At 42.0% G+C, this 22,526-nt stretch overlaps 1 protein-coding gene across 5 annotated transcripts in view; it reads right to left on the minus strand.

Annotated features, from left to right (window-relative positions):
- Nucleotides 1–21,884, minus strand: part of arid3a (AT rich interactive domain 3A (BRIGHT-like)) — a 47,698-nt gene extending 25,814 nt beyond the window's left edge. For 2 of the 5 annotated variants that reach the window (XM_056414219.1, XM_056414223.1), the window contains exons 1-4: nt 21,814–21,884; nt 21,564–21,592; nt 8,614–9,231; nt 7,841–8,120 (exon numbers count right to left, since the gene is read on the minus strand). In XM_056414219.1, coding sequence (XP_056270194.1) covers nt 7,841–8,120; nt 8,614–8,945 — 612 coding nt within the window. In that variant the 5' untranslated portion in view covers nt 8,946–9,231; nt 21,564–21,592; nt 21,814–21,884. Of the gene's footprint in view, nt 1–7,840; nt 8,121–8,613; nt 9,232–21,563; nt 21,645–21,799 lie in introns of those variants that run through there. The other 3 variants (XM_056414221.1, XM_056414222.1, XM_056414220.1) reach the window with 3 other exon arrangements.
- Between the last annotated feature and the right edge of the window lie 642 nt (nt 21,885–22,526).

Here is a 22,526-nt window from a genome sequence, read left to right on the forward strand (position 1 = left end):
AATACAGGTTATGTGAATGTAGAGCGGCCACTGCACATTAATACATCTAGAATACAAGTTATATGAATGTAGAGCGGCCACTGCACATTAATACAACTAGAATACAAGTTATATGAATGTAGAGCGGCCACTGCACATTAATACAAGTTATATGAATGTAGAGCGGCCACTGCACATTAATACAAGTTATATGAATGTAGAGCGGCCACTACACATTAATACGACCAGAATACAGGTTATGTGAATGTAGAGCGGCCACTGCACATTAATACAACTAGAATACAAGTTATATGAATGTAGAGCGGCCACTGCACATTAATACAACTAGAATACAAGTTATATGAATGTAGAGCGGCCACTGCACATTAATACAAGTTATATGAATGTAGAGCGGCCACTGCACATTAATACAAGTTATATGAATGTAGAGCGGCCACTACACATTAATACAACTAGAATACAAGTTTTATGAATGTAGAGCAGCCACTACACATTAATACAACTAGAATACAAGTTATATGAATGTAGAGCGGCCACCACACATTAATACAACTAGAATACAAGTTATATGAATGTAGAGCGGCCACTGCACAATAATACGACCAGAATACAGGTTATGTGAATGTAGAGCGGCCACTGCACATTAATACAACTAGAATACAAGTTATATGAATGTAGAGCGGCCACTGCACATTACTACAAGTTATATGAATGTAGAGCGGCCACTGCACATTAATACAAGTTATATGAATGTAGAGCGGCCACTACACATTAATACAACTAGAATACAAGTTATATGAACGTAGAGCGGCCACTACACATTAATACAACTAGAATACAAGTTATATGAATGTAGAGCGGCCACTACACATTAATACAACTAGAATACAAGTTATATGAACGTAGAGAGGCCACTACACAATAATACAACCATAATACAAGTTATGTGAATGTAGAGCGGCCACTGCACATTAATACAACCATAATACAAGTTATATGAATGTAGAGCGGCCACTGCACAATAATACAACCATAATACAAGTTATATGAATGTAGAGCGGCCACTATACATTAATACAAGTTATATGAATGTAGAGCGGCCACTGCACAATAATACGACCAGAATACAAGTTATATGAATGTAGAGCAGCCACTGCACATTAATACGATCAGAATACAGGTTATATGGATGTAGAGCGGCCACTACACAATAATACGACCAGAATACAGGTTATGTGAATGTAGAGCGGCCACTGCACATTAATACGATCAGAATACAGGTTATGTGAATGTAGAGCGGCCACTACACAATAATACGACCAGAATACAGGTTATGTGAATGTAGAGCGGCCACTGCACATTAATACAAGTTATATGAATGTAGAGCGGCCACTGCACAATAATACGACCAGAATAGAGGTTATATGGATGTAGAGCGGCCACTACACAATAATACGATCAGAATACAGGTTATGTGAATGTAGAGCGGCCACTACACAATAATACGACCAGAATACAGGTTATGTGAATGTAGAGCGGCCACTGCACATTAATATGACCATAATAAAACTGACAGAGGACCACTGACCAGGAAACAGGTGCTCAGGCTCTGCAGAGACACTGAAATAGCTCAGAGAGCCTGACTCAGCGTTTCGCCAGCGGCACTAATTAAGATTCAACGACTAAATAATCCAACGCCGCCGGCGGCACAATCTGATATCCACGAGTCGTTCGATCGGGTTCAGGCTGACCTTCCAGAGCGGAGAGGTCGGCCCGGAGGCCTCCGGCCCTCCAGGAATGCGGCTCGGGCCTCGGCCGAGAGGGAAAGCTCCAGAGGTCCGGTGCCGGTTCCTCACCACCGGCGCCCAGAGGTGTGACCGCTCGCTCTCAGAGGGCGTCGTCGTCATTTATTAAACCTTTTATTTCTTTAATTAAATTCACCTTATTTTATATAAATGGTTAAACACATAGATTACAATTCATTCGCTGTAGAGTCTGTTTTTAATGTTCCTCTCTTGAGGTTTTTATGGAGAGGTTGACCTCAGACTGGGTCCAGAGGGTCCAGAGGGTCGTTGTTTACCACGTAGACATTGACAATGTGATTTAACAACAACAACATTTAACCGTAGAAGAGAAGAGGGCCGTTCTCTCCGTCCGGACTCCAACTGCCGCCGCCTGATAGCAGCTCTGGGCTCCCAGCGGCCACATTATCACCTCCCTCAGGCGCATTCCAGCAGCCTCCACCCACCTGCCAAAAATAAACCGGCCTGCCTTAACCCCTTCCTCCCCACACACAGCGGGCCTGGCAGAGCACATGAGCGCTGTGGAGGCTCACGATACCGGGACACGGGGACTTGTGTGTTCTTTTATTTCAAAGAGTTGCTTTTTAAAAATTGTTTCAAAAACTAAATACATGATAAGATCACTTTTCCTCACCATGAAATACATTATCTGATAATATTAGCACAACCCTGACACCATTTCCACACGTTTACATTATGAAACTATTACAGCTAAATTAAAAAAGGACAACAAATGTCCACAAAAATTCCCCCCCAAAAAGTACAAGAAAATTGCCAAGAAATTGCCCAAAAAAATGTACCCAAGAAATTTACAAAACAATTGTACTGAAATATTTTTACAAAAACAATTGTACAGAATTTTTGGGACAAAAAATGTTTACTGATTTTTTAAAAAACAGATAGTACAATATAATGTCAACATTTCACGTTTATTCACCTCCTGATCATTAAGAAACTTTAGTCTGTAGATTCATGACTTGACGAGAAGAAAACACAAATGAAGGTTTTTATAAAAATAAAAATAAAAAGAAGAAGAAGAAAAAGATCAAAAGTAGTGAAAGAAGTGAAAACAATGTCACCCATTAAGCTGAAAGCCCTGATGCTGAAGGCTGAATGATCATAACAAGTCCACCACTTTACACGCCACAGTCCAGATCTATAAATCACTAACGCCGCAATTACGACTAATGACCGTAATCACGCCATCGGGCCAAACGAGTCGTGTGAATAACGTGACTGTCATGTGGCGGATACGGGATCTTAAACTACATGGAGCAAACAGACGTGACCGTTGATGCTTTGTCCCTTTATGTCAGGATACAGGTTTTAAATGACAGCGTTTGGCATTTTGTCCCCCTTTAGGAGGCGGAGCTTGACTTAAAGTGGCCGGGGCTTCGTCTTCATGCATGTCTTTCATGTGTGCCTGTGTATGTATATATATATAAATAAATAAATATATATGTATATATATATGTGTATATATATATATACTGTATATATGTGTGTATATATGTGTGTATGTGTGTATATATATTTGTATGTTTATGTCTGAAGTTTTTGTATTTGTTTTATGTTAATATGTCTAAACGAATAAAAATTGTAAGTGACACAAAAAAAAGAATACAGGTTTTAAATGACAGTGTTTGGCCTTTTGTCCCCCTCCAGGAGGCGGAGCTTGACTTAAAGTGGGCGGGGCTTCGCCTTCACGCATGTCTTTTGTGTGCGCCTGTGTATGCATGCGTGTATGTATATATGCATATATATTTGTGTATATATATATGTGTATGTATGTGTGTGTGTGTGTGTTTATGTATGTATGTATATGGATGTATATATATGTTTATGTTTATATCTGAACAGTTTGTATTTGTTTTATGTTAATATCTCTAAACGAATACAAAATTTAAGTGACGAAAAAAAAAAAGAATACAGGTTTTTAAATGTCCCACTTTAGGAGGCGGAGCTCGACTTAAAGTGGGCGGGGCTTCGTCTTCAAGCAGCTCTGGATTGGGTAACACTATCCTAACAGACATTATTCTGGCTGACGTGATTACGTAACCGCGAGCGACGGACTGGCATGATAAAAAGCTGCTACCTGGCGTATGAAACCCACCGACTGTGGAGAGTATCGTTCACGTTGTTGCCACACGGCTTTGAGGGAAAGAGGAGAGGAGTATTTAGAGAAGCAGAGTGTAGGTTCTGGAGTTTTGTCCCAAACGCTGTGTAATTACAACAAAAACAAGTCTTAAATTACAGAATCTATGCTTGGGTTGAGAAATGCAGCATATGGTTGAGTTTAAGTTGTTTACCTTCCAACATACTGAAGGCATCAATGAAAAAACTCCTCTCACAATCTACCTGCCGCTAAGCCCCGCCCCCTCTCCCCCTCGCCGCGACTCGGTCACTCACGGCACGCCCCGTCCAACTTTTGGGGAAAACCAAAAAAGCGAATTCAGAGAAAATTAAAAAGGGTTTTACTAAATAAATCAATTAGAAAACAGATACTAAATATTACTATATCAAGAGACGTGACTCTCATTTCACTCCGTACTCATGGTGGCTGGAGATATCAGTTTATTTAGAAATGAGATGAATTATGAGACGGTTTAAATAAATTAAATATCATCCAATCATCCAATGGTAACATGGACCAGATACTCTGTGTTCTTCTGAGGCCTCGTCCCTCTCATATATGTATATATATATATATATATATATATATATACATACATACACACATATACATATATATTAGGGCTGTCAATCGGAATTAACTAATTAATCGCACATTTAGAAATTCATTAATCGCGATTAATCGCGATTAAAAGTTTTTTTCTTTTCTTTTTTAAGACAAAACTTCACACAGAGCTGTGTTTTCAAAGAGGCTCCTACCTATAAAGTGCCAGCGAGGTATTTAATATTGTGGATGATAAATTGTTTCTTCAGTGAAACATCCAGATGAGTAAAAAAAAAGAAGTATATTGAGACCCCATTGGTCCTGTCATCTTTAACATTGAACAGCAGCAGAACCAGTGGCCTTGGTAACTGACTGACATTCACATATGTCACGGGGGCATGTTCTCCATTTTACAAAAAAATGTAAATTCACCTTTTAAAGGCGTTTTAATGTGACACATGTGTTCTACATCAAACATTCCAGAACAATCTCAGCTCTCTATATATTGAGGCTCATTGTCCTCGCGCCGTGTTCTCTGGTTCTCTGACTGACAGGCTGCTAATGAGCCTCAGCTGTGTGGTGGGAGGTCCTTTGTGATTTACTGAGTGTTCATTGGTTGTTTTTTTCGCAAAATGTTGACAGACAAACGGATTGACCAATCACGTTGAAGGTTTCGTGTGACGAGTTCTTTCCGCGCGTCCCCCGACACGTCGCCCCTCTGTTCCTCTGTGTATCAGAGGGGGAGACGGGAGGAAGGAGGAGCAGGAGGAAACCCGACTGATTCATCCACGAGTTAAACTGATTTCTGCTCCTTATTTTCGCGGAGAAATAATTGTTTTAAAAACGGAAACAGTGTTAAACCGTACTGCCGCGGTTTGACACTCGGTTTGAGTGTAAAAACTTCAACGAACACCGGAAGTAAACAAAGTTGCGTTAATTGCGTTAAAATATTTTTGTGCGTTAATGCGGCCAAATTAATTGCATAGATTAACGCGTTAACGCTGACAGCCCTAATATATATATATACACATATTTATGTATATATATACACAGTGTGTTCCTATGAGGCCTGGTCTCTCTCAATATATGTACAGGACTGTCTCAGAAAATTAGAATATTGTGATAAAGTTCTTTATTTTCTGTAATGCAATTAAAAAAACAAAAATGTCATGCATTCTGGATTCATTACAAATCAACTGAAATATTGCAAGCCTTTTATTCTTTAATATTGCTGACACAGCTTAAGAAAACTCTAAATCCTATCTCATAACATTTTAATATTTCCTCAGACCAAGTAAAAAAAGATTTATAACAGCTGAGTGTTTGTCAAGGCTCAGGAAACCCTTGCAGGTGTTTCGAGTTAATTAGACAATTCAAGTGATTTGTTTAATACCCTACTAGTATACTTTTTCATGATATTCTAATATTTAGAGATAGGATATTTGAGTTTTCTTAAGCTGTAAGCCATAATCAGCAATAAATCAGAATAAAAGGCTTGCAATATTTCAGTTGATTTGTAATGAATCCAGAATGCATGACATTTTTGTTTTTTTAATTGCATTACAGAAAATAAAGAACTTCATCACAATATTCTAATTTTCTGAGACAGTCCTGTATATATATATATTATATAATAATAATATATACAGTATATATAATATATATATATATACATATATACACACAGTTCCTCTGAGGCCTGGTCTCTCTCATATATATATATATATATATATATAAATATATATACACACACACACAGTTCCTCTGAGGCCTGGTCTCTCTCGTATATATATATATATATATATATATATATATATATATATATATATATATACACACACAGTTCCTCTGAGGCCTGGTCTCTCTTATATATACAGGACTGTCTCAGAAAATTAGAATATTGTGATGAAGTTCTTTATTTTCTGTAATGCAATTAAAAAAACAAAAATGTCATGCATTCTGGATTCATTACAAATCAACTGAAATATTGCAAGCCTTTTATTCTTTTAATATTGCTGATTATGGCTTACAGCTTAAGAAAACTCTAAAATCCTATCTCATAAAATTTTAATATTTCCTCAGACCAAGTTAAAAAAAAGATTTATAACAGCTGAGTGTTTGTCAAGGCTCAGGAAACCCTTGCAGGTGTTTCGAGTTAATTAGACAATTCAAGTGATTTGTTTAATACCCTACTAGTATACTTTTTCATGATATTCTAATATTTAGAGATAGGATATTTGAGTTTTCTTAAGCTGTAAGCCATAATCAGCAATATTAAAAGAATAAAAGGCTTGCAATATTTCAGTTGATTTGTAATGAATCCAGGATGCATGACATTTTTGTTTTTTTAATTGCATTGCAAAAATGAACTTCATCACAATATTCTAATTTTCTGAGACAGTCCTGTATATATATATATATATATATATATATATACACACACACAGTTCCTCTGAGGCCTGGTCTCTCTCAGTCTTTATTAAAGCAGCAGCAGCTCTCCATCTCCACTTGTTGACGGACTTAAACCTCTTCATGTAAACAGCTTGTCTTCCTCCAGCCGGGCCTCATGAGATCCAGCCCACCGGCATGTTTACATTAAACGGCAGCGTGGTAAATCTATTCTAATGGACCCCCCCCCACTCCCATCCCCCATCCCCCTCCAGTCATATCACTCTCAGGCCTCTCTGCTCAGTGAACCAGTCTAACCAGACGCTGAGCCTGCTCTGTGGTTTCTGGACCAGAACCTTTCACAGATGAACCGGGCCAGAACGTCAGGTGGCAAAGAACAGAACTTTAAAAAAAACACCTTTTGTTTAGTTTGCTGCTCAATCTCTGGTAAAAGGAGTTTCTTCATCTAAGGCTTTTCCGAGTGAAATACATTTTAATAAAATAAATAAATACATTTCTCCAGCTTGGAAAGTGACCCCATGTGACTCTATAAATATATAAATAATATATGTAAAACAATTTTAAAAATATATTTAAAATTAGCATCCATTCAAAAAAATCCTTTTAAAAATAGTAATTTCATAAATATTAGATAAAAATGTAATTGTAAGTTTAGAAACTGAATTGTATATATTCTATATTAAATCAGACACTCGTGTCACAGCGCTGTATATTACATAATGTGTCATAATAAAAGAGGTTGCGCTGGTTAGGGGGTACTTGGCTGAAACAATATTTCACATCAGTGAAATAAGGTTGAGAACCAACTGGTTTAGGGCTCCAGCTGATGTGGCGATGACATCATCGCTGAAGGAGCCAAAGCCACGGACTGAATCTCGAGAAGCGACGTTCGTGTACATGTCAAAATAAAATAAGACGACCACGCGAACACGCAAACAGGAAGAGGTCCTACTTGTCTGAACTGCTCCTCGTAGGTCCAGTCTCCGTGGTCCTGCCCGCCGCCCAGGTGGCCGTGGGCGGCGTGGGGGGGCGGGAGGGCCGAGCGGGGCTCCGGGTCCACGCCGGGCCTCGGGGCCTTCGGCGGCTGCGAGTGGGGGTGCAGCTGCCGGTGGGGCAGCAGCAGGATGCCCTTCCCCGGGGCCACGGCGCCGTGGCCCGTCGGCAGAGCCTCCTCGTCGTCGAAGTCTTCCTCCATCTCGCCCTCGAAGTCTTCCTCGTCCCATTTCTGTTTGCTGCGTAGAGAACGGAGGATAAGAGAGCAGCGGAGGAAGTTTGGCGTCACGTAGAAATGTCCTTATTTTTTTAAAGCACTGTATTTTTCAATAAAGTTAACATTAAATGAATCATAACTCTCTACATAGTTAATGTGTACATGACTATTCTCTGGTGTGTAATGAAGTCTCTACAGAGGTGTGTAGAGGCCCATCTCCAGTGTTCTAGGACTAGCGGAGGGGTAGAAAACCCTCTAAACCCTTTTTATGTGAGCGCAGCTGAAAACAGTTATGCTGCTGAGAGAAGCTATAAAACTGGCCTTCCTTTGAGCTACAAGAAGAACTACATTAATATTTACTATAAAAATCATTATTTATAACCTCCTCAATGTCTTGACTAGATTTTATATTAATTTGATAAATAAAATGTTGAGTTTTCATGGAAAACACCAAATTGTCTTCGTGACCCCAAACTTTTGACCGGTCGTGTACGTTCTGGACCTTCATCACTCACATCTGCTCCTCCTCATCCGAGCCCATCATGTCCTTGTACTGCTCCTCCCCCTCGTCGTCGTTCTCTTCGTCGTCACCTTCGTCTTCGCCGCCGCTGCTGCGGTCCGACATGTTGCTGTCCGACACCCTCTGGAGCCCGGCCGCCGCGGCGCGCATGGCCGCCAGCGCCGCCATCTGGGCCTGCTCCGCCTCCGACACCGGGCTGCCCATGGGCTCGTCGGCGGCGGCGGTGCGGACCTGAGCGTGCTGGGTGGCGGCGGCGAGCTGCTGCTCCATCAGCAGCTTGGCCCTCTGCTGCCGGTGCAGGTTCTCCATCACGGCCTGCAGCTTCATCTCCCAGGTGAAGCTGCCTCCTCCTCCTCCTCCTCCTCCTCCTCCTCCCTCCGCCGGAGCAGCACCAGTCCTGGGGGACGCCGGTCACTCCGTCTGCGCGGGAAGAGCGAAGCGAAGCGGCGAGCAGCAGATGGTGGCGGGAGGGGTGGAGGTTACGGTCTGGAGGAGGAGAAGGTCAGAGGAAGGTCGGCTGCAGCTCTGGAGGCCGGGGACCCTCTCCTGGTTTGGGGGGAAGCTCTCCGCTCTCAGGGTGAAGGCCGGAGGTCTACAGGCAGACTACAGAGACCTGAGGGAGAGGAGAACAGAGTCACGCCGTGAGCTTCAGTGCCTTCGCTTCTTTCATCGGCCAATCACGGACGAGGACATCTGCTCTCGCTCCTCTGACGGGATTCAGTTCTGATGAAAGCAAAAACCAGAGCATACGGTGCAGACGTTGCTTTGGCATTTCCTCGTCGTGCCGACATGCGTTCAATAAAGAGAAGACACAACGTGAAGCGGAGCCGAGCGCACGCTTTGCACAACTTTATGACCTCAAGAGCTCAACGCGCCGCCATCAGGGAAGGAACTGAACATCGTTTTTGGGTGGCAGTTTTTTTAACCCAATCACTGAAATCCAGGGGCATCTAAAAATAAATTGGGGCACTTTTTGAAACTTGTGAAATAACCTTTAACCTTTGTTGAAAAATAATAAATATACTTATTTAGGATTACAGTATATGAGCAATTGTCATAAAAATGGCAATAAGACTATTAGGCAGTAATAAGACTATTAGGCAGTAATAAGACTATTAGGCAGTAGTCTACACATTCAAGTGTTTTCTTTGATTTTTTTAACAAAAAACAAACAGAAAATATTACATATACAATTTTATTCAATTTTATTCTAATATATTTGTGTTTATGTTTTTGTCATTACATTTTTTTAACAACTATTAACAATGATTTCTTTGTTTTTTATAATAACAAAATATATTTATAGATTGTGTGTGTGTGCCTACCTAGCACAGGCAATACAGATAGGAGAATTATTAGAGGAAATTGTGGGTTTTATTGTGGTATCTAAGTGTTTTCTTAGATTAGAAAACAAACAGAAAATAAAAATCTGACAATTTTATTTTTATTTATTTGTGGGGGTTTATTATTATTAATTTGTTTGACAACTATTAACATTTAGAACTTATTTCTTCTTTTTTTATAATAAAAATATATATTTATAGATTGTTTTCTGTGTGTGTGTGTGTGTACCTACCTAGCACAGTCAATACAGATAGGACACACAACAAATAAAAATCATAAATATCAGAATTATTAGAGGAAATTATGGGTGCATTTTTGTAACTCTAAATTATATTTCTTCGGGGCAGTTTCGCCCTTTGGCTGCGATGACGCCTCGATTCCTAAAAACAGAAATGTTCTTCCCGCATGAGACGCATCGACACGCAGACCCAGAGTTGCGCAACACGCGCGTGGCGTTACTCACCGGGACAACGGACGAGAGGAAATGAAATCACGCAAACAGGAAGCGCCTCCACCAACAGGAAGCGCCTCCACCTGCTCGGCCCGGCGCCAACACCGAGGTCTGCGATGCGTTTGTCAGAACGCGAGTCGTATCCAGAGCTCGGGTATGACCGCCGTGTTTCCCCCTCATTAAAACGTGTTATTGAAAGCAGAGACGCGGCCGAGGTTCTGCAGCAGCGCTTCTCCCACGTGTTCAGGTATGCAGACTCAGGTATGCAGACTCAGGTATGAGCCTCAACACGGGCTCGATCACACCTTTCAGTCCAGTGTGATGACATCACGGCTCTACAGAGGGTACTCGGCCCACTGCGCGTACACACGGGCCACGTGTCAGAGATAAGAGCTGCACACGAGGCAGGGCTGGATAGGCCATCTGGCATACCGGGCATTTGCCCGGTGGGCCGCGGTAGTTTTGGGCCGGCCCGAAAATATCGCGGCCCGGCCGAAGCTACCATCGAATGGCCCATAAATCGGGGACAGCCCATTGGTCCATTTTCTATACAGACACAGGGCTGGCCAAATAAACAGAGAGAGGTTGGGGGCTTTCACGGTGCTGAGCCTGGATACTTGAGAGATGGAGGGGAAAAAGCACACAAAACGGAAGGGAGGCTGGGAAAAATTATAGAGAAAAAGAAAACGAGACTCGAGGCAGATGCTGCCAAATGTGTCAACATTAGGGACATGTTTGCTGCTGCTGCTCCCACAAGTTTAATGTTAACGTTACCACAGCAGCAACAGGTTGAAGAGGAGGCTGGCAGAGAGGAGCAGGAGGGTACAGATACAGAGGAAGCAGGGCCGAGTCAGCCTCGAACTTTAGTTGATCCGGTAAGGAAAATATAGCTACAGACTATAGCTACAGCTGGCTGACGTTACTACACAGCTAGCTTAGGCGTGTGCACACTTGGCGTTTTAAAAAAATGAAAAACTCCGGCCGGAGCGCTTTTCAGGTAGAAAAGACGCTGGCAACATTTGTTACAAAAGCAGCCGAGAGGTCTTTTGTTGTCATAACAATGTTACTACAACATTTTCGCGATAGTACAAAACGTTAAACAGGTGAATAAGCTAACTACCCAAGACAACAACACTGTCAACATGTTTGAATTCATGCACATATCAATAATCAGTTGATGTGTTTGTCGTAATGCACTTGATGACAATATAATTAGCTAGCCAACCACACAAGCTAGCCAACCTACTTCACGCTTAGCTACCTTTTAGCTTTTCAGCGGACAGGTCTTGCTTGTGATTGGTCAGCTGTCAAAAAGCTTGACGTGTAGCGTGGGCGTTTTCTCTGAGAAGTTTAACTTTTTCAACTGGAAAGACGCCTGAGCTGCAGAAAAAACGCTACCGATGGTGGAAAAAAAGGCTCAGCACGGTCTACTCCATAGGATTATAGTAAAACGGACGCTGGCAGCTTAAAAAAATACCCATAGTGTGCACACACTGTTGTTGGGTGTCACATTTTCATATATGTTGAATGTTGTTTGTTTTAATGTGCGGAACTCAGGAAGAATAGCTGTCACCAAGATGGCAAATAAGTTAATGGGGATCCAATTCAACAAATAATCATCTTAGAGGGCTTATAAAGATGTCGATGTGTGATGCATGATGACTCCAGTGATGTCATTCAGTGACCTACAGTATGGCAACAAGAACAAAAAGCTGCATTATTATTATTATTATTATTGCAAAACTAACAAACATACAAAGAGAATAGAACATGTATAGCCTACAAAGAGCCAATGTATACAGACAGCCACTATGTCAAATACAGTAGTACAAAGTAGGAGCAGATACTTATAGTTTTAATAGCTTTCTTATTGTTTTGGACCTTGTTAAGTTAAAGTTAGGCCTACTTGTAATCATCACTCCTTGACTCTGTATGTCCAGGCAAGTCAAGCTGCAGTTGGAGTGGAGGCTAGAGGCGGAGCAGTGGAGGATAAAAACAATGAGGAAGAACAGGGTGTAGATTACGTTGCCCGTCCTGACCCTTCATTGAGGCAGGCTTTTTTAAACTACCATCTATTTGCACTGGTACCATTGCTTACTGCATGTAGTCATCTTTGTAGTGGTTTGGGGGAATACTGTATATATATGACTGTACAGCACGGTATATAAGACGAGTATATAAGGCGAATATTTTTGTGCTGGTGGGTGTGGTCCGACCGATTGGGGTGGGCCTGTCTGGGCCAAAAATGCCAGGGCCTAATTGTTGTCCCAGTCCAGCCCTGACACGAGGGGAAGAACACCTCATCTCATCTCATACGGGACAGACTCAGCAGAACCTTCTGGGGGAGTTCCAGTTAAAGTTGAATCACGAATACAAGCAACTCAATCCTCCTGGACTCACACTTTGGTTTTAGGGGGTTGGAAGAAAAACCTTTGAACCAAATATTCAGAAACATCTGACTAGTGAGTTATATGTATTTTTTGGTATTTCCTCTATCAGATACTAAACTTCCTCTGACCATGTCGTCTTTCTGAGGGATATTTGTTTGATATTATTATAATCGAGCAATACATAAAAAGGAAAATGTATCAGCCACATTTTTTATTATTAAGTCTACGTGGAATAAGGTTTTATGGGTCGGCAGCTCCTTAAGGATGGAGACCAGGACCAGGACCAGGACCAGGACCCTCCTCCAGAGCTCCAGCCGACCCGTCTACAGCGTAACGGAGACACCACATGACACAGAGTTGTTGTGCGTGTCCTATCTGTATTGCCTGTGCTAGGCCCCAAAAAAATCTAGAAATATATTTTGTAATTATTTTTAAAAAAGGAAATAAGTTCTAATTGTTAATAGTTGATTAAAAAATTGTCAAAACAAAAAAATTACCACAAAAAAATAAGAATAAATTGAATAAAATTGACACCACTTGACACTGAGTTGTTGTTCTTTGTTGTGTGTGTCCTATCTGTATTGCCTGTGCTACGTCGGTAAGCACACACCAAAAAAAATCTATAAATATATTTTTTTATTATAAAAAATAAATAAAAATAAGTTATTATTGTTAATAGTTGTTAAAAAAAATGTAATAAGAAAAAGATAACCATAAATAAATTAGGATACAATTGAATAAAATTGGCACCGAGTTGTTCTTTGTTGTGTGTGTTATCTGTATTGCCTGTGCTAGGTAGGTACACACACACCAAACAAAATCTATAAATATATTTTGTGATTATGAAAAAAGAAAGAAATAAGTTATAATTTTTCATAGTTGTTTAAAAAATAAAAAACCACAAATAAATAAGAATAACATTGAATAAAATTGTCTGATTTATATTTTCTGTTTGTTTTTTGTTAAAAAACCCCGTAAGAAAACACTGAATCGGCCGTGGTCATCGCACGACACCGAGGACAAAACCATGAAGGAGATGTTCAAGAGCTTCATGGAGCCACACAGAAGACCAGAGCAGCACGCCACGGTATCTCCATGTTGGCGTGTTCTGAAGGCACCGCGTGAGGTTCAAGGTCTCTTCAGAGGCCGGTTCATGCACATCAGGCCGCCGCTCGACCGTTTTCCATATCTCATATTTACATACGAAAAGACAACACCCACAAACATCCTGGTTATCGCTGTGGCAGACATCGTGTCTCTCGCACGAGACCCACCGGTCGGACACAACGGATATTTACACAACGCCGGTAACCGCCTCGCGCATCGGGCACGACGGCCGTCAGATGTGATGATAACGCACCTTTCCCCCGTGGAGGAGGAGAGCAATTACAGAGTCGTTATCTCCACGCCTGCAGACGAGACGTTGGGGAGCAGGAAACATGAGAAAGAGAGAAAAAAGAGATGCGTAACCTCTTAAAATGAGTAACAATGGCCACAGTGTGTGTGTCTGTGGTCAGGAAGGATCATACATGACACTGCAGATGACAAAAGGACACACACACACACACACACACACATATACACATATATATATACACACACACATATACACACACACACATATGCACATAACACATATATATATATATAGACACACGCACATATATATGTATATATATACACATATATATATACACACACACATATATACACACACACACATATATAGACACACACATACATATACACATAAACACATATATATAGACACACGCGCGCACACATATATATATGTATATATACACATATATATACACACACACACATATATACACACACAAACATACATATACACACATATATAGACACACACATACACACACATATATAGACACACACACACATATATACAGACACACGCACACATATATATATATATATATATACACACGCATATATACACACACACACACACACACACAAATACACGTATACACACACACAGGCACACACACACACGGCCCAGCCAGCAGCCTGCAGCTCTCCGCTCCACACGACCTCCTCAGGCTCGGACAATAAAAGTCTTGAATGTTTTATTAATACGGTCTTATTTTAAGAGCACAGGAAGAGGCGTTCAGGCTCTGCGTGTTGGAGACGTGTTGCGCGAGGAAACCAGAGCTGTGAAACGGGTGAGCAGGAAGTGACGACTGACGGAGCCGGAGCAGCCAGAGGACATCCGGTATCGATTAACGACGTTCTTCATGGAGCGCCGAGCGCCTCCAGTCGGATGAAGAGCAGCTCCGAGTCCACGGGGGACGCTTCTCACCCGACGGGGTGTCTGACGGCGTGAGCTTTATTTACCTGACGGACACGTGACGACACGTGACGACACCTTCACTTTGCACGAGGAGCATCACGCTGCTTCTATGTGCACAATATATCATAAAATTATCATAAATCAATATGTTAAGAGCCACGTTTCAAACAAATGAGCCAAAGGTTACACTCCAGTACGTCTCTCTCTAAGCGTGCATCACGTATATATATGTATATATATACACAAACATATATATATATACACAAACATATATACACATGTATATATATACATGTATATACACACATATTTATATATATATACATCCATATATATGTATGTATATGTACAAACCCATATGTATATATATATGTATATATATATACATATATACACATTATATATATACATATATATACAGATATATACATATTTATAATATATATATATTAATATATATATATATACACACATGTATATGTCAAAGACAGAAGTGATTACAAATCTTTTCATTTGACTTTTCTCATCCACAGGAAGCAGAAGTGGCTTCATGCTGTTGATCAGACATTTTATTGCACCATTACACATGTAATGCCCCCCCACACACACACACACACACACACACACACACACACACACACACACACACACACACACACACACACACACACACACACCTCCCCCTCCCCCTCTACCCACTTCCCTAAATGATTGGGGGGGAGGTGTGATGCTTATGAAAGCTTTTACATGACATTGATATGGTCATGTACTGAGAGGAATACACACACACACACACACACAGTACTAGATACACGGTAAAGTTAAGCTTTCTCAAATCAATACGACCACTTGGCCTCTCGTGTTTACCGGAGAGCAAAGGACACGTGTAGCTCCTGCTTCACGCTTCACGCTCTGCTGGAGGACGTGTCGGCGGCTCTAGTCAATACGAAGACCACTCTGAATGCAACACCGGCACAGATAACAGCGGTTTGATTCAGCCTGCTGCTCCGTTAGCTGCCATGTTGTCTCTCAGTCATAATCTCCTTCCCTTCAGCTTGACTTTAACAGACACTTAAACTGAGAGAATGAGCCCCCCCCCCCCATCCCCCCTCTTTGTCTTTGAGCTGAAACCCAACCAGCATTCAGGACTTCTGCTGCGTGACCTCTGACCCCGTGGGGAGGGCCCCAGGATATGAGATGTCCCCACATTGCAGTCATAAAGACGTATGTACAGTGAAGACGACAGCTGACCGAGACCATCCGGGCTCGAGGCCTGAAGGGCCGGCAGCTAAAGGGTTAACGCCGTTTCTTTCTGAACACTGGAGAAGTAGAACATTGCAAGGTCTGAGCAAACAGGACGGAGCGATAAGAACGAGAGCCAAGGGTCCAATTCCAACGAGATAAAGAGACCCGCAGCGCCTCACATACATGCACACGCATGTACACTTCATGTGTACATACAGCCCCACGAATGGCCTCTAGAAAGAGATTCAGAGAGACTCAGAGAGACTCTGAGAGACTCTGAGAGATTCAGAGAGGACAACACGGAGACGACACATCTCTAGTGCGTTAGAGATGAACTGGTGTATGAATGAACATCTCTAGACCTTTAGAGATGAACTGGTGTATGAATGAACATCTCTGGTCCCTCCTGCTGGATCCAGAGTGGTAACCCACATGTTTCCACCCCGGGGCCCCGGAGCCTCTCCATGAGCCCCTCTGCTGCCCTTTGCTCCCTGAAGATCATGTAAAGCAGCTCGCCGGCTCTATGAACGTCTTATTGGAATTCCTGATGATGTACGAGGTGCTGTGTACTTTCCTCCACACGTTAGCTTCATGCTAATGCTCCACCCGTTATGAATACAGTAAAAGTCTTATCACGGCTTATTACTCGTCATGCAGGTCTTCTCGCGTGCACTAAACGTTGTTATGCAAAGTCGAGAAACCGGCTGAGCGGTGATGTTATCACACATAACTGACACCCGGGCACCTTTAATGCAGAACAATGCAGCACATTGTGATGCATTAAAGGGAGCCGCACACTACGAGTGCTCTCCAACGCCAACGTTACACAACACAACTCAGACAGAGGCGTTTATCTCGAGAGATGTTCGTCCTCGTTTTTTGCACTTAACTCCCTAAATATTGAGTATTATACAACATATGGAAGACCTCATGGAAGAAAGACTTGACAGACAGGTCTAGCTTATAAATCTCAAAGGAGTAAATGTTAGAAAAGTAATTAGGGACACAAATCCAATGTGAATCTGGCAAAAAGATTCAGTTCGCATATCGATCCCACTGAGAGGCTAATAATGATTGACAGGGGACATGTCTCTATTCTCAAATTTAATAGACAAATACAATTTGTTAAAATGCCTTCATATGTCATATATTTAGATGTACTGCATCCATTGTGTACTACATTATATTTCATTTAAATGCTCCAGTATTAATTTGAATATTTAAAAGTACATTGCATTTAACTCAACGTGTTGTTTTTAATGATGACTGTGGATGTAAATAAAGGTTATTATTGGATATGAAGTGAGAACAGGGGCCATTCATTCCTTCATAAAGGGGGGGGGGGGGAGCATAAACCAGGAGTGGGTCCCGGTGCTGGTCTTGATTATGGTCTCACATTCCTGGCAGTATTACCTCTCGGGGTAATAACACCACATTGAGCCGTTCAGTCACCACAACACCAACAACTGAGAGGGTGAGGAAGTGTCGGCCACTTTCCACTGACCTCTTCATCACACCGGCCAGATGAAGAGCAGAGAGCCTCGATAAGTTGATAACCCAGAGATCCAAAGCAGGATTCAGATGTTACATCATGTATGAGGAAATGAACTATAAAAAATAAAAAAAAAGAAAATTATAACAGAAAATAAAAATCAAACATATAAATATATATTATTTTTCAGATTTATTTGATTAGAATAATTTAGGATAGGAATATAGAAGCATTTTTTGCTTCTACCTATACCTTTTCAGTACAATAATATTGTATTTTATTGCAATGATTGACTGAATAAAATACACAACAACAATGTATGAGGAATACATAGAAAGGATTCATGTGGTTTCCACTAAAGAAACATGGCCTCTTCTCCATAACACTTTAAATATTAATATATTAGACAAAAGATAAATGTCTTATCTATGTGAATGTAAAGAAATATCAATCAATATGAAAAAAACTTTGAATCTCGAGTCAAAATGTGTCAAATATTTCTATTTGACACATATAATTAATTTTAAAAACTGCTGATTCAGTGGAAATTCCATTTGTGTCCACTGGTGGATTTTGATGAAGTATAAATAATATTAAAGCTTAATAACAATATTCTAATTAGTTCTGAGACTTCAAATATATACTGTATATATACATATAAATATAAATATACACATATATACATCCATCAGAACTCCCATATATACATGTGTGTGTATATATATATATGTGTATATATACATATATATAAATAAATGTATATATACACACAAATATATATACACACACATATATATATATATATATATATATATACACATATATATATACACACACATGTATATATGGGAGTTCTGATGGATGTATATATGTGTATATATATATATATTTATATATATATATATGTATATATATATATATATATATATATACACACAGCTCAGGCCGACGCCCACGCTCCTCACAGATAGTAGATACAGCTCCACATTCCTGAGCTGATCATGAGACGCGCAGGCGGACCGGTCCGGCCTGTCTGGGCTCATTGATGTTCTGCTCGCCACTTCTTGAACACATCAACAACAACAACAACAACAACAACAACATGAACTCTACATCTGAACGGCATGATAATAAATAATAAACATGAGCTTCTTTCCTCTTGGTCACGTCAACACGACGCAAGAAAATGAGTTAACTAGTCAAGAGAAGGAACCACAACAAACAACATCACAACAACAGCAAAATAACAACAACAAACAACATCACAACAACAACAAAAGTACAAAAACACATCAACGCTGAGAGAGGACCGGCCGGTCGACGGCAAGATGGACAACAACAATGAGGGCTCCAAATAATACGTATTTTCATTATAAATGTATATATTTGCATCCACTGAAACTTAATAACTTTATAAACCTGCGTTTTTAAGACCTGGACCCTTTAAGACCTGGACCCTTTAAGACCAGGGCCCTTTAAGACCTGGGCCCTTTAAGACCTGGACCCTTTAAGACCTGGGCCCTTTAAGACCCGGGCCCTTTAAGACCTGGGCCCTTTAAGACCCGGACCCTTTAAGACCTGGGCCCTTTAAGACCTGGACCCTTTAAGACCTGGGCCCTTTAAGACCTGGACCCTTTAAGACCTGGACCCTTTAAGACCTGGGCCCTTTAAGACCTGGACCCTTTAAGACCTGGACCCTTTAAGACCCGGACCCTTTAAGACCCGGGCCCTTTAAGACCTGGACCCTTTAAGACCTGGGCCCTTTAAGACCTGGACCCTTTAAGACCTGGGCCCTTTAAGACCTGGACCCTTTAAGACCTGGACCCTTTAAGACCCGGGCCCTTTAAGACCTGGACCCTTTAAGACCTGGACCCTTTAAGACCCGGGCCCTTTAAGACCTGGACCCTTTAAGACCTGGTCCCTTTAAACTACAACAGCGGTCAGCTTTTGGTTCCCCCAGACTGAAACACCTGGTGGAGACCCCTCTTAGACCCTCTGAGACCCTCTGAGACCCTCTCAGACCCTCTTAGACCATCTGAGACCCTCTGAGACCCTCTGAGACCCCTCTAAGTCTCAGATCTCTGGTTCTGCTTTGACTCCCCAGACCCCTAGAGGCCACTTGATGCCATCACATACACCGTGGAGGGTTATGGGATGGACTGACATGCTCTTCTTCATCAACGGGAGGGTTATTATGGGATGGACTGACGTGCTCTTCTTCATCAACAGGAGGGTTATTATGGGATGGACTGACATGCTCTTCTTCATCAATGGGAGGGTTATTATGGGATGGACTGACATGCTCTTCGTCAATGGGAGGGTTATGGGATGGACTGACGTGCTCTTCTTCATCAATGGGAGGGTTATTATGGGATGGACTGACATGCTCTTCATCAATGGGAGGGTTATGGGATGGACTGACATGCTCTTCTTCATCAACGGGAGGGTTATTATGGGATGGACTGACATGCTCTTCTTCATCAATGGGAGGGTTATTATGGGATGGACTGACATGCTCTTCGTCAATGGGAGGGTTATGGGATGGACTGACGTGCTCTTCTTCATCAATGGGAGGGTTATTATGGGATGGACTGACATGCTCTTCTTCATCAATGGGAGGGTTATTATGGGATGGACTGACATGCTCTTCATAAACTGGAGGGTTTTGGGATGGACTGACATGCTCTTCTTCATCAACAGGAGGGTTGTTATGGGATGGACTGACATGCTCTTCATCAACAGGAGCGTTATTATGGGATGGACTGACGTGCTCTTCTTCATCAATGGGAGGGTTATTATGGGATGGACTGACATGCTCTTCATCAATGGGAGGGTTATGGGATGGACTGACATGCTCTTCTTCATCAACGGGAGGGTTATTATGGGATGGACTGACGTGCTCTTCTTCATCAACGGGAGGGTTATTATGGGATGGACTGACGTGCTCTTCTTCATCAACGGGAGGGTTATTATGGGATGGACTGACGTGCTCTTCTTCATCAACGGGAGGGTTATTATGGGATGGACTGACGTGCTCTTCTTCATCAATGGGAGGGTTATTATGGGATGGACTGACATGCTCTTCATCAATGGGAGGGTTTTGGGATGGACTGACATGCTCTTCTTCATCAACAGGAGGGTTGTTATGGGATGGACTGACATGCTCTTCTTCATCAATGGGAGGGTTATTATGGGATGGACTGACATGCTCTTCTTCCTCTTTCATGTAAAACAAAACCCAAACGGTGGGTTCAAATCCTGCAGGACGTTCTGCAACTATGACAAACTCCAGATCATTTTGTGAACATAAAGGTCGCTTCATCCATCGGTACAACCGTCAATAACCAGCTGATATATTGATACGTCACGCGTGACATCCAGTGGAATGGTTTATAATACATATTATAAAATATATAAAATATATAGAATGTTTTATTCTGACCCGGAAACCTTTAAATACACCTTGAGGTTGTATCACCAGAATGACACTATACGCACACTACACACACTACTTACACCACACACTACACACACCACACACACTATGTGACATATGGCCGGTGGTCCATCCGCTACTTCACCAATAATAATGCACACTATCGATCAGGCGATTGGATCACGTCTCATCGATTAGAAAGAGCTGCGTCCATAAACACAGAGAGGAAGCTGAAGGAAAGAGGAAGATGAGGGAGGAAGATGAACTCACCTCCTCGGCTTCCGTTCGGGGTTCACACGCTTCGGAACCGGGAAAAATAAATAAAAATAAACATTCCTTTTTTTTTACCCCGTTTCTCAGTCCGGTCTCCTTCTCGTTACACACACAGAGTAACACACACACACACACACACACACACACACACACACACACACACACACACACACACACACACACACACACACACACACACACACACAGAGTAACACAACGAGCTCGTTACACACAGAGAGTAACACACCGGGGAGAGGAGAGCCGGCTGGTGTGTAGCTCGGGGAGTGTGTGTCCGCGCGGCTGCATCGTATCCACGCGCCGCCCTTCTCGTGTGATTGTGTTCGAGAGCCAGACAGCAGCCGGGGAGGGGAGAGAGAGAGAGAGAGAGAGAGAGAGAGAGAGGGCGTGCAGAGGCTCTCCCTCTGCAGGCTGATCATTGGTTGACGAAAAATAATCAGATGCAGATTCCAAACCTCTGAATCAGCCGGGGCAGCCCCGTCCCCCCCATGACCCCGCCCACCCCCATGACCCCGCCCCCCCCAGCAGGGGCCGTGGGTAAATGGAGGGTGTGGATTACAACGGGGAGAACATAGAGGAGCTCGACACCTGTTGGTCTGCAGAAATGTGTCAAATGTGATATTGAATGTAAACGTGTGTGAGTGTGTGTGTGTTGTGTGTGTGTGTGTGTTGTGTGTGTTGTGTGCGTGTGTGTGAGTGTGTTGTGTGTTGTGTGTGTGTGTGTTGTGTGTGTGTGTGTGTGTGAGTGTGTTGTGTGTGTGTGTGTGTTGTGTGTGTGTGTTGTGTGTGAGTGTTGTGTGTGTGTGTGTGTGTGTGTGTGTTGTGTGTGTGTGAGTGTGTTGTGTGTGTTGTGTGTGTGTGTGTGTGTGTGTGTTGTGTGTGTGTGTGTGTGTGTTGTGTGTGTGTGTTGTGTGTGTTGTGTACTGTGTTGTGTGTGTGTTG

This window comes from Pseudoliparis swirei, chromosome 5 (genome assembly GCF_029220125.1).
Source record: "Pseudoliparis swirei isolate HS2019 ecotype Mariana Trench chromosome 5, NWPU_hadal_v1, whole genome shotgun sequence".
NCBI lineage: Eukaryota > Metazoa > Chordata > Actinopteri > Perciformes > Liparidae > Pseudoliparis > Pseudoliparis swirei.